The sequence below is a fragment of the Motacilla alba genome, chromosome 10 (genome assembly GCF_015832195.1).
Source record: "Motacilla alba alba isolate MOTALB_02 chromosome 10, Motacilla_alba_V1.0_pri, whole genome shotgun sequence".
Taxonomy (NCBI): Eukaryota; Metazoa; Chordata; class Aves; order Passeriformes; family Motacillidae; genus Motacilla; species Motacilla alba.
The window spans coordinates 12,105,010-12,118,626 of record NC_052025.1 but is presented as its reverse complement, the minus strand read 5'-3'; the positions used below and the strand labels follow the sequence as shown (position 1 = coordinate 12,118,626).

The 13,617-nt window shown below is 38.8% G+C and overlaps 1 protein-coding gene and 1 long non-coding RNA gene across 5 annotated transcripts in view; one reads left to right on the top strand and one right to left on the bottom strand.

Annotated features, from left to right (window-relative positions):
* Positions 1 to 7,987: 7,987 nt before the first annotated feature.
* CFAP161 (cilia and flagella associated protein 161) lies at positions 7,988 to 12,618 on the top strand. Its single transcript, XM_038146947.1, has 7 exons — positions 7,988 to 8,121; positions 8,275 to 8,364; positions 8,532 to 8,785; positions 9,425 to 9,509; positions 10,344 to 10,502; positions 11,157 to 11,230; positions 12,169 to 12,618. The coding sequence occupies exons 1-7, from the start codon at positions 8,059 to 8,061 to the stop codon at positions 12,344 to 12,346; spliced, it is 903 nt and encodes a 300-aa protein (XP_038002875.1). The 5' UTR covers positions 7,988 to 8,058; the 3' UTR covers positions 12,347 to 12,618.
* LOC119705028 overlaps positions 9,537 to 13,617 on the bottom strand; it is a 43,834-nt gene continuing 39,753 nt past the window's right edge. For all 4 annotated transcript variants that reach the window (XR_005258115.1, XR_005258114.1, XR_005258118.1 and 1 more), the window contains 2 exons: positions 9,846 to 10,500; positions 9,537 to 9,750 (listed from right to left, as the gene is read on the bottom strand). This is a non-coding gene — a long non-coding RNA (uncharacterized LOC119705028). The remainder of the gene's footprint in view (positions 9,751 to 9,845; positions 10,501 to 13,617) is intronic.

The window sequence follows — 13,617 nt, the reverse complement described above, 5'->3', positions numbered from 1 at the left end:
CATTTCTTCTGTAGATACATGTTTATTCAGTTTGTTTGCGTTCTCCTATTTTTTTTAATCCCTTGGCAAGACTTCACACACATTTCTGAGGAAGAAAAACAGATTTAAAAATCATTATTATAAGTCAATCCAGACTGTATAACAGAAAGACTTTTACTGAAAGTAGGAAAGCATATAATCTTGTTATGAATAAAACTAGCCAAACTTCACACAACCATGCCATGTACCTGCAACTTGGAAAGGCCATATCTAATTTCCACAAATCATTGTTGCTTTTAGTCTCTTTCATACTCCATAATATGGAAGATGCAATCAACAAAAGATGCTTGCTACAGAAATAATGTTATAAAAGCACTCCCAAATAAAATACAGTAATAAAAAATATGTAAACAGTCAAATGAAAAGCCATAGGATTTTCAATATAACTTTCAGAACAGATCAAGGCACTGCCCTTCAATTATATTCTGGTGTGCATTTTACTCAGGATTTAACAAACACGAGAGAAGAAAAGAGAAAGGTGGTTACAAAAAATAATGGATAAATGAACACATAATATCTATGATATTCAGAATGTACCTACAGGAATTCATATCAGCAGAAATACCTGTAACGGTAGAATCTCATCAGAAGTGCCTATGAATTCCCAAAGGACCAAGCATCCCTGACAGATTCTATGAACTAGAGAATTGGGAAAATCCCAAAATGAATGAAGAAAACTACTTGAGAGATAGCAAAGTAAATGGAATTTGAGAGGTGCAGGATCATGAAAGATAAGAGAGCAGGAGGAGGAACAAAATTATGTTCATTTTAAAGCTTCCTTTAGAATGCAGCTGTCTACAGCTTCCTCACAAGGGGCAGAGGAGGGGCTGGCACTGTTCTTTTTTCTCTGGTGACAGTGACAGGACCTGAGGGAGCAGCATGAGGCTGAGTCAAGGGAGGCTCAGGTTGAATATAAGGGAAAAGGTAGTTGGACAGCCCACCAGAGGGTGGCTGGGCACTGGAACAGCCTACCCAGGGAACTGGTCACAGCACCAAGCCTGACAGAGCTCAAGAAGAGCTTGGACAACACCCTTGGGCACACGATGTGATTTTGGTGTGCAGCGCCAGGAGCTGGACTCAATGATCCCAGTGGAACCCTTCCAACTCAGGATATTCTGATTTTATGATTTCTTCTCTGTCATGATGTCACCATTGCAATCCTTATCAACCAGACCCTGATGGTCAGATTTGATTCTTTGTTCATGCTCCAGGTCTGCAAGAATCAGGAGAATGCCGCTTATTCCTCCATCCAGCCACTAAGAGGCAAACTTTTCTTTCTCCTTACAGCTAGTGTTCAGATGTAACCTTGGTCTCCCAAGAATGATTCACCTTTCTCCTTTCTGAATTTATTCCCTGTTTTTCTTAGTCATATGATATACAAGTGGCCTAAATTTCCGCATGAAATTCTTTGCTAATGTAACCACTTTCCTAATGTTTCTTATTTTACATTTTCACTAGTGTTTTGACAGAAAATCCGGCATTGTTGCACTAATTGCACATTTGTACTCTTAAGCCTTGGAACTTGAGTCCCTGCATGATGATCTCCATTCAGAATTTTTTATCTCAAAGTTGACTCTACTGAATCATTTATATACCCTGTTACATCATGGGAAATCAAGCAAGTCTTCTGTAGATACCATTGCTGCTTTAAGTTTTGCCAAAGACTGCTGCCAGGATCAACAGAGATTAAGAAGTTCTTTGTGGATTTAATGATTGCTTTCCACAGAGAACTCTATCACCACATGAATTTTTTAAGAGAGAGAACAGTTTTTGATGCCAAAAGACTACACAAAATTCAGATATAAATGCAAATGCATTTCCTCTTTGATAATCATCTTATGCAAATATCAGTCCACTTACATCAGTGGTGTACCCTGCAACAAGAAGAAAATCTATCTAAACTTTTCTCTTATTGAATATAACCCATTAGTTTTTATATTACTAATTTCTTCTTTAATTTCTTGCTTGCCATAGGTACTACTGTTTAGGATTGCTCAAATGTTGTATTTGGGGTTTCTCTTTCCATGTGAAAGCCCTAGTTAAAAAGCTAAATAACCTTGACATTTATTTGATATTGCTTGCTCCTCAGTAACTCCTATCAAGATGATAGGGAGTATCACCAACTTTCTTAGGGAGTAAGATATGAACACATTGTATGGATTATGATGACTCTATGCATTCTTTTGTGTATCTGCTTCCTCCCTCCAAGATGGATTCTCCAAAGTTTAAATAACAGCAATGCTTACGGTCTGGTGATCTTCATAATTAGTTCTGATATATTATTGAAAATACTTTCGGCTGTCAGAAGCAGGGAGAAGGGAAAGCTGCTCTTTGATTAGCTCAGTGAACATAAATAACACATTTTAAACACAATTTATTCTGAACTTTAACCAGGAGTACCTATGGGATGGCAGTGCAATTCTGATTTCCCCTGACTAAGAGGTGAGCACAGACCCCCCCCCCAGTGCTCTATGTGATCTTAGAAACCCCAGGGGAGCAGCACAAAAATACTGTTCCTGCACACAGACCAGATACTCTGCCTCCTTTGTAAAGAGCTCAGCCCTTGGTTTTACACTAATCCATTTTACTGGTTTGGTTTTAGGAGGCTTCAGTTAAAACTCACATTAAAAATGGCCTATTGTGTATCATTCCAGTCCACTAAAAAGTGCATATAGGATCACTCTTTCTAATAATTAAAAGTTATTTCAGCAATAAACTTATTTCTCTGCAGAACAGGTGTTCATGGATTGAATGGTCCAGCTTTTCAGTTTGGACTAGCAAATAAACTGTGTATATTACTGTACATTGCAATGACCATTTTAGCAATTTTCTTCTTTATTCCATTATTTGTGCTCCATCCCTTTGTTGCATCCTCAGCATTACATTGCAACACAGTTTCTCTCCCACAGCTCAAATAAAAGCTACCAGCTAAGCAGCACTAATTTACAAGCCCATTGTTACATAGAAATGCCAAAATATTCTGAGCCTCAAATTAGAACAGTTGCCAGGGTCTTCAGACATATAAAATATTTTCTGTAGGCCGTGATGTCTGACATAAATGCACAGCCAGAGTAGGGTCAGCCAATTCAAAACCATAAATAGCAGAATGGTGGCAGAAAATGTTAAAAACAATTACAATACACATGTTCTTTCCCCCTTAGGACAAAAGAGTCTCATCACGTTCCTTTTTGCTCTGCCAGAAATACTTAACTGATTCATGTTTTGTGCTATAAATACATAAATCACTTTCTGTTCCTGTTTCTAGACAGTTCATTTTATGTAACACAGATTCATGTGAACCAAAGTATTCTGATCCCTTTAATTTCCTTATCTCTAAACCTTAACTACCACAAATAAGCTTCTAATGGGGGCCAGTGGGATACAGTTTCTAGCTAACAAATTTAGGAAAGGTTTGAAGACAGACTGACCCGTATCTCCAGTGTTATTTGTGTACACCATTACTTTGCTTCAAGACCGGAGCATAAATTTGCACCACGGAAAATGAAGGGAACAGATGGTCTCTTTTTTAACACTGTCCTCTCAGGGAAGGAACACCCAAAAGGAGGAAAGTGACATCACTTGTGCGCAGTGACATCACAGGGCAAGGGTTGATCCAATAGGCAATTCACAATAAAGGAGAGGAATCATGCTGCAGGCAAGGCTAAAAAGGGAAGCAAAGACAACCCCGAGTACTATCTATAGATAGCCCTGAAGTGGGAACTAACAGAATGATCTGGGTCACAAGAGGTCATGCAGAAATGTTGCCTTCCAGTTTCAGGGGCAGTATGTCCACATTGGCAGGACTTTATGCCTGAATGACCCACACAGTCAGCTTAAGTCATGGAGCTTGGGGCTTTTTTTTTTTTCTCCACAGATAATCATGCTATTGCTTTTTACATGCAAAAATTGCTAACAGAAAGCAAATTTCAAATTCTCAAGCATGAGTATTCATGGAAACTAAAGTTTAAACAGATCAGTGACCTGATTTCCATCCATTATAATAGGACCACACCTCAGCCACAGTGATTTTGTGTCAGTGCCTGTTCTGAGGACAGAACTCTGCAGCTCAGCACAGGCAATGCACTCCATACCTTGGCAGTGGGTGAACATCACAAATCTCTTCAAGTAGGTCCCCAGCAAGCAGTTCTTAAAAGAAGTCAGTTGAGACTTCTTCTTAGGCAATGACATGGCCAGTCTCATTGTTCTGGTCAGACACCTTGGTGAAATACTTCACAGCTTGGAAAAGATGCATTTTTAAATTGCCTAAGGATAGACATACATGATGCACAGTCCTGTGACAAGACAAATGTAAGAAGCAATGGAGCTTTGTTAATGGTGTTTCTGCTCACACTGAACTATTTATTGCTGATGAAAGTATTTTAGCTGATTCAGAGTTAATACAGATCTCTGAAAAATACAGTGTTATTTCTTGGAGACATACTTTAAAATTTCTATATTCTTTTCATGAATTACTGTCTCTGGAATGACAATGTTTTTCTGAGAGATACAGAACTCTAGTGGTTTTTCAAGTCCATTTGCTGAACTGAATTCAGTCAGGCAGAGGAGAAAATCTTCAAATAGCTGGCAGTCAGTCATGACGGAACAGCTCAGTTTGAAGAGAAAATATTCATTATACAATTTCTCTAAAGGGAATGCTCTGTACAAGTTTAAAGTAGAAACCAGTAAAAAACACCATGGAGATGTGGATAACTCAATCCAAACTAACTGCCAAGTATTGTTATTACTATTATTATTATTATTATTATTATTATTATTATTATTATTAGTCTTACACACATTGAAAATTATTCCCTTCCCCTTCCCTCCTTCTCCAGCAGAATCTTTTGGTTATAAACCACCAAATGAACAATAATATCCATTTTGGATGTCTTTAACCAGATCCCATATAGGATAAATTTTCACTCATGTACCTGTATCAGCACACTTACTGCCAATATGGCACACAAGAATCCTGCTCCTTTTCCTCGTAAAAGGTAGACTGAAAGGTCAGTTTAATGGATTGCTACATTTCAGAAAATAATGTACCATGAAAAGGTTCACTGCTTCCTGGCAAAAATCATTACAGGAAAACTCCACACTGAATTCACAGCCAAAATGGGAGGCATCCCCACAAGTGGCAAAACAACAATCCTTATATCATATGAACTACTTCATTCCTTTTGTTCTGTCAGCAGAGGAGTGTTTGGGGCACAGGTTAGAATAAGAAACTGTAGTTATATTATTAACGAGTAGATTAATCACTTAAATAGCCAGAAACCTAATAACAGCAAAGAAAACTGATTCATAGCATGTGTCAGAATAATGCTAGTGTAAAATAATCACAAGAAAGGAGACAAATTGTCCCAGAGAACGTTTTACTCCTGTGCAGTATTATTTAGTCTGTATTCTTAATCAAATTTGGCATAATCACAAATTTCAAAAGGAAAAGGAAAACAGGAAAAAAATCCCATAGCCATGCTCCCAAAGCAGAAAAGGCAGGTATTAAAAACATTCCCATCCAACATGTGTGTGCTTTGATGACTTAGTTTTAGTATTTTTTGCTCTTCTCTAAGTAAGATCACATTCATTTTTCATGAACCTAATATATGCTCACACCCACTCAGACCCTGTTCTTTTAGCCAGACTGGACCACACACGATAATTTGTACTACTGATATTTACCAATGCATTTATAAATTCAAGTATTTAAAACATGATCTAGCTCACACATTTCTGACCGGCTTAAGGCAATAAAAGTCTAACCAGCCCAGCCTTTTATGTAAACGAATGGCTTAGACAGCTCTATGTGCTATTTGGGGTCTTCTCAACAATCTGGTTATCTTTCATTAAAAAAATAAAAAGAGAAAATAAAAGGGGTAAAAGATCTGCAACTCCAGACAGTAGAACAGTCTCTGAAAGTAGCTGGCTTAAATTTTACTTAACAATGACTTCAAAAGCACAAAGCCAAAAAAACAAAAAACCACAATATATTGTACTCAGCAAATCACATAAACCTTTAATTCTAGTCAATTTGTATTCTGGCATAGCTTGACACACAAAACATAGATCAATTCTTTCACAAGCAGAGCTTTTCTTCACACCATTTAATAAAGCAAACAACTGTCAGGAGTAAACACAGATTTTATCTCCACATAAGGAAACTGAGCTGAGTTGAATAGGCCTGTAACCTTTCCTGCAGGGAAAATGTTCAATTTTCAAACATCTTTGTAGGGAGCTCTTTTTCTTTGTTTACAGGAAATCCTATGTAATCAGAAACTAAACCCTTCCAGGTGACAAGGATACTCAGCATAATCCTGCTAAGAGATGCTCGGAGATATTTCCGTACTATATTTTAGTACAAATATTTCTCTCTGCATCAGAATGTGTAAGTAAATAAGTACAGACAGTGCATAAGGCTACAAAACTTTGGCAGCTTGCTGTGAATTCTATGGATTAACTACATGCTACAGCAAGACAGTGCACCTGCTCTTCATGACACAGCTAAGCATAATAGATGATTTTATAACAATGATTTATTACTGAATATTGATTTAAGTGGCTTAGTTCTGAAATAAGAAAAAGGTGTTTCGCTTTTGACATTCAGCTAAGATGAACAAAGTTTCTTCCTCGTTTTAATTGCAAGTTTCAGCATTGCTGACAACAGAGCTAAAGGTAGGGAAGTGTCACTTACCAGAACTGAACACTGAGTGGTGCTATTTGAACAAAAATGGGTAGAATTAGGTCCTTAAAAGTTTGGGATGTGCTGAATAACTTTTTGAGTAATAACTTTCTGGGTTAAAAAACAAACGGGAAAGAGCCAAGTTTCATGTGAATTACTGTCAAAACTGCCTGATGATAAGATGTAGCCCAGCTGTCCATGCAAAAAACCATTTTCTTTTAATCTTTGTAAGCTGTCCAGCATTGAAACTTTACGATAGCAAGCTTGCAAGAAAACTGTAACAGTGGTAAAGAGATTAAATGTGTTGTGCAAGGTTATACCCCTTCTCTGAAGATCACTGGCTTAGCCTATCTGGAAAATAAACACAGGGCATAGTCACTTAGCTTAACTTGCCATGTAGATTTCAAACCAAGATAACACTAAAGCAAAACATTTACAATCAAAACATTCACCTGATACATTCACTCCCTCTAAACACGAGGCAGTTTTTCTCAACGAGGGTGGTAAAACACCGGCACAGGGGGCTCAGAGAGGTCGTGGCTGCCCCATCCCCAGAAATGCTCGAGGGCGGGTTGGCTGGGGCTCGGAGCAGCCTGCTCTGGGGAAGGCGTCCCTGTCCACGGCAGGGGAGGGCTGAAACGAGATGGGTTCAAGGGTTCCTTTCAACCCAAACTATTCTATGATTGACAGCGTTCACCAACAGCGCAGGGATAATGAACTCATTTGTTGTGTTAAACTGGTGCACCTCTTTGTCTAAGGTGCGGTGTAAGAGGCAAGTGCCGGAGGAGGCACTGGCCTGAGCTGCTCTCACTGCTCTGGAGAACACACCGACACGGTAAGGGGTGGAACGAGAGCGAACAGCCTCAGGCCGCTCGGCTGGAGCTCACTCTGGGAACTGCTCCACAAAGGATTGGCGAGCACGGGAACAAGCTGCCAGGCAGCGCTGGAGCCATCACCCCCGGGGGTATTTAAAAGACGCGGGCACTTGGGGACACACACGGGAGGAGCTGGCAGTGTTGGATTTACAGTGGGACGGGACGATCTAAACGCCGCTGCGCCAGGTCAAACACTGCAGGACCCCACGGCCCCTCACGGCCCCGCTCCGCCCCCAGCGCCGCTCAGGCCCCGCCCCTGGCCCCGCCCCGCCTGCCGCAGGCTGGCCAATCGCCGCCTCGCCCTCCTCGGGCTGGCCAATCGCGACACCGCCCTTCCCGGGCTGGCCAATCGCGACCCCGTCCTGCCTGTCGCGGGCTGGCCAATCGCCGCCCCGTCCTCCCGGGCTGGCCAATCGCGGCGCGGCGCGGTCGCTATGGCGACGCGGGACGCGGCCTGGCCCGGCCATGGCTTCCTATCGCCTCGGGGTCCGCATCGGGAACTGGCTGGAGGACGAGATCGCGCAGCAGGTACCGCCAGCCCCGGGCACCGCCAGCCCCGGGCACCGCCAGCCCCGGGCACCGCTCTTCCCCTCGCTCCAGGCTGCCCCCCAGCTCTCTAAATCCACTTCACACGCGAGATTGTGTGTGCTGGATAACATATCTGCTCTGCTTTGCCAACAGGACCTCCTGAGGGATTTTATCCGTAAGAGAGAGAAAGGACAACTTTTAGTACAGAGATTAGCCAGACTTAAAGAGAATATTTTCAAGAAGGTAATTTTTAAAGAGGGTTGTGTCCACCTCCCCGTGACCCCCACAGGATGGCACAACTCCTATTATTGTTCTGCATGCACTAAGAATGATACGGAATTTATATTGTAAAATACTTCTGATGTTAGGTTCAGATAATTCTGTAAAGTACCATGTAAATTCTAATTTAGGTAGAGCTGTCAGTATCTTCTGATGGATTTGTTCACTTTGGAGACACCGTGTTGCTTATGAACCCAGACAGCAAATCCTCGGATTTGGGAGGGACCTCGGAGGAGAGGGACCCCGAAATGCGTGGTGATGTGACTCTGGCTGTTGACATGGAAGAAGTGTCCCTGTACTCAGATGAGCCCCTGCAGATCTCACGTGGACTTAGTGCAGTCAAGAGGGTGGACCCCATAGGTCGAAATGCTTTCTGTATTGTAAGGTCTGCTACTTTATTCTGAGTTGTTTTCAATTATTGGTTTAGCTTTGGGTATGTTGTTTTGAGAAATATGCAATGAAGTTTGCTAATATACAAAGAAATATGAGTAAATTTAATTTATTTAAGAAGGAGTCCTCAGTCATGCATTAAGCTGGATTCTATGCTGCAAATTACTCTGATTAATTCCAAGGACCTCTAAATCAGCTTAGGTGTGAAGACAGAATCAAGTTCACTGTATATTTTGGTAAATTCTGCAGCTGTTTGTATTCCAGTTGCAGACAAAACATGTCCAAATATCACTAGTATTAATATTCACTCTCCTGCAAGCAGAAATATGTGCCATTGCTTTTGCTTTCCATGAAGTGGACATGGTTCTGTTCTAAAAAACCCAGCATGTTTTCTCTCTCAAATATATATTTAATTGCTGCTGTTTGTTGGAGAAGAAACAGAAGAACAGGGTCCTGCTCAATAGTCAAAGGGTCTGCCTCAGGTTAAGATATTTTACGTATTTTAAAAGGTAAACAACACAAAATATTGTCACAAAACAACATCTAACTGTAGACCAAAACAGACAAAACCCCTAAGCAATATTAAAACTGATATTTGAATACTGATATTTTTTTCCTTTTACAATTTTGACAGTGTTGATGGAAGTGCAGTGGGTGAACCACTTAGATATGGGCAAAACTTTCTTCTCGGGACAAAAGGAGGGGTTTCTGACAAACTGGTAAGGCAACAAAGTTACAAATGTTAGTGCTAGCATATACTGATAATGTGCATTGAATCCCTCTCTAAGAATAGATATATAAAGCTGTACACTGGTGCAATGTCTTAGTTTTACAGAACAGGCTCAGAATCATGCATAGATCAAGATAAGTAATACCTAGTTAGAAAGTTTATGCTACTTGCCTGAGGTCAGGTGTGCAGACCAAGGAGGCTGTTAGCCAGAATGACTGAATAAAGGAAATCTAAAAAGGACAGAAAAAGAAATCACAATTATATTGTGAATCACGAAAGAATTCTTCAAGGAGATTTTCAGGTTTTTTCACTTTGAACAACTCACTTAGGTATTGGAGTTGATGATCCTTGTGGGTCCCTTCCAATTCAGAATATTCTGTGAATCTCCAAAATGAGAAGATCTCCTTTCTTACGAAGATAATCCATAGTAGGAATACAAAGTCATGCACTATCCTATCATTCTGAGGAAGCAGACTTCTATTAAATGGTAACATTCTTTCCCTCTGCAAATTCAAAGCAAATAAGGCATTACATGCGTGTATGTACTCAAAATAAATCACCACAACTTTGAAAATGTTTTCCTTCTCAACAATCACTTTGGTGAGGTAAAAATATTTGGAATGTAAATTCAATTTTAAATTTATATTCACAAATCTGCATATAGAATAACTACTTAATGAGTTTATCAACAGTATAGAATCTATCCCGTGGGTTTTGCCTGCATAGTTTTAGCTGGGAAGACTGATCTTTTGGGAGCAAAGTTCTTTTGTTCAAAAATATGTTTCAAAATTACATAGTCCTTAATATATATTTTTATTTACAGTTTTATCTGGCAAGTGACCACAAGACATTTAGAGATTTTGCTAAAAAATCTCGCCTTCAGAAGGTATTTCTGACAGCTGAGCTTTCCTATTTGACTTTCTGGCAAGCAAAGTCCTTGGATCCACAGCTGCGTCTTGAACATGAAGGATTTCCAGTTCCTGTAAGAAACTAAAACTGTAGGAAATGTTATGAAAATTTAATTGAAACAGGTGGACTACTGAGAAAGAATATTATGTCGATTTTATTCACATATTTCCCTTATGCCAGTTCTGACCTCTACTTTTAGGAAGGGGGAGAGGGAAGGAACAATCTCTTTCATTAGGAATCTGCTCATACAAATATTTGTTTCTACTGTTCATTTTGAGGTTGACTTGTTCAGTTTTTCTCATCATAAATTTTCAAAGATTGACATTATAAGGTTGTGAGTGTGCATTACTTACCTGTTTTTCAGGCCTTTTGAGACAGTAAATTCCATTTCTGATATTTGGAGATGTGATTAACTAAGAGGTCCTGTACAATAAAAGTCTAATAAAATTCTCAAGGCATCTGAATAAATAGATTATTTTCCAACTGTTTTCAGCCTTTTGTAAATACAGCATTTTCCTGTACCAGATAACTGCTAGACTTCTGAAGTGCTGGTGTACAACAGGGTAACACAAATACAATTGTTACTTCACAGCCTTGAACACATTTACATGAATAAGCTCACTAATAAACACAGTCAAAATTAACTAATTGTTAAAGACAGTCTTAATTCACAGTATTGGCTTAAAAATGTTTGTCAAGTGTTTTCCCTTGCTCTTTTTTTTTCCAGGCAGAAACTAAAATTATTATTACTCATTGCTACACCAATCGCAACTTAGCTGTTCCAAGGACCTTCTGTGTGTGGTAAGAGTAACTTACAGCTGGCAGGGGTGTGCACGGTGATGTGCCAACAGCAAGAATTACTATGAGAAGCAAGACAGGTGCTTTAGGAATGCACTGGGGAAATGGAAAATAATGGAAAATGCCATTCTCCTTTCCTTTATTTTACTTCCTGGCTGTAACATGTGCTGCTGTGTTGCTGCAGACAGTTGGATCAGTCTTAGTTGTTTGGATTATTTTTTCATTTTTCATTATCATATCATGCTTTTAGTGTTCTCTATTTTATTGGTGGTTCTCCCTTTGAATATTATTTGAGCAATGTCAGTTGTTTGGGTTACTTTTGAAGGAAAGAAAATTATATATTAAGAAGTGTAAAGATCAAGGGAAGTAAATAAAACCACAGTGCATAAAATTCTAGATGATTCAGATGGACATAAGCAATGTCTCAACAAATCGAAGTTAATCTCTCAATTCAGTTAATATACATGCATTAAATCAATATTGATTAGGCGCTGCTAAGGAGTACACCAATGTTTCCCATTAACTTGTTAGCAAGACCTGACTAAGATTTTTGAGGATGAAAGAACTGTAAGTTTGAGGCTGAAGAAGTTATTAAGTAGCCAGAATCTTCCTCAGCCAGAGAGAAGTGGGGATGAGTGCCTAACCAGCTTTTATTAATCAAGTTGGTGTATTAGGACCTTATTCTGCTGGGGCTCCTTTTAGATCTGAGGCTAGAAAGGTGGCATTTATTTTGGATTTCAGATTCCTAAATTATTCAGAAGAAACAAAGTGGGTTATTGTGTTTCTTGTAAGGGTCTGCTATTTGAAAGTGCATGGTGATATTTCTGAGTATTCCAAGAGAAAAATGAGAAAATCTCAAACCATTCCCAAGTAATGAAGATTTGCCTAATTTCTATATATGTTAATTCTCCCTGCCCATCCCATCTCTTTTGACTTTGCAGGTCTTGTTTTGGAAGAGAATTTGAAGTAATTTGTCACAATTATCTGGACTCCCACAAAGTTGAAGAAGATAAGAATTACTGGGAGATAATTACAGGAAATCCTGGTCCTGAAGATGGTACAATGCCTGAAAGACCCAAAGCTCTCCCAGAAGGGTATGAGAATAAATTAGTTTCATGAAAAGACAGAGGATATAAAAGCTCAAGACCACAGCCAGGAGAGGTTGATGAGACTGATTATTGTTTCTTTCTGTTTATATTTTAGTTTTAGAGATGTTTATTTTAAAAATGGAAATTAAAATCTGCCATTAGTAATATTGCATAATCTCATTAACTCATCAAGGTTATAATGGCAAAAATCTCTTAAAATTTGATGAACAACATGTAAAAAATTGTAAATCAGGAAAGGCTCCTTTTTCCATTTTCACATTCACCAATGATGAAAGTTGTCAGGACCCAGGAAACATAATAGATTTTCATTAAATTACTGGCTCTCAGAGTATATTTAACCAATTCTTCCAAAGCCAAACCAGTGTCACAATTTTTAAAAGGGTGAGTGGACAGTTTCCAAAACACTGAAAACCAAACACACGCAAAGTTATCATGGGATGCTTTGACATTTAAAGTTCATCTGAAAGAAAGTTGGTTGTTGAGTTTGTTCCACCCTCCTTCTAGCACAACATTGCCAATTATTAAATTACAAGTGAGACTTTATCTTGAGTTTATCTTCTAATTCATGGATATAAATTGAGTTTTTAATGTTTTTGCATGTATTCTAAACACTTTAACATCAAGTAATCAAGAACTTGAGCACAGTGATACAGACTAGAGACTTACAACAACACTTTCCATGCTTTCAACACTTTCAACACTTTCTATGTTTCACTTACCTCTCACCCACAGCATTTTTCAATCCATAGTAATTTCTAACAAGATTGAGAGTAAGGTAAAATTGTCAAAGAAAATTAGGCACCCACAATTTTCATGATAGTAAATGCCAAAGCAGGAAACAAATATGATATGCTATGAGTTTATCCAGTAAGAAAAAGATTGTAGTCTCTGTTCCTACCTAATTAGATAACAGAGTACCCGCATGAGAAAAAAAAAAAAAGGCCTTTGAGGATAGAAATTTCAGCTAAAACTCACATTTTCTTAAAAAAATCAACCAAGTAGAAAATGCAAATACCTGGAAAACAGAGGTCATTACTGCATAGATTTACCTGTCTTTATATAGAAGCTGAAAAAGCATCATGAGAATCTTCTACTGTATGGCATTCCATTATATCTTTTTAATTAAACTTTTATTTATTTCATTTCCTGCTGTACCACAAGACCATGCTCTTTCTGCTCAAAGTAAGTGACTACCTGAGTAAAATACTACACTGATATCCATTTATAAAAGATTGCAAAGATCTTCAGTGATTATAAAGGTAAACTAAAACTTTCTAAGTT

Bases quoted from the DNA above. Each gene is read 5' to 3' on its own strand.
- CFAP161 (XM_038146947.1), top strand. From the start codon at position 8,059: ATGGCTTCCTATCGCCTCGGGGTCCGCATCGGGAACTGGCTGGAGGAC. The intron at 8,365-8,531 runs GTAATTTTTAAA...ATTCTAATTTAG, and splicing joins AAGAGAATATTTTCAAGAAG to GTAGAGCTGTCAGTATCTTC. The intron at 10,503-11,156 runs GTAAGAAACTAA...TTTTTTTTCCAG, and splicing joins ATGAAGGATTTCCAGTTCCT to GCAGAAACTAAAATTATTAT.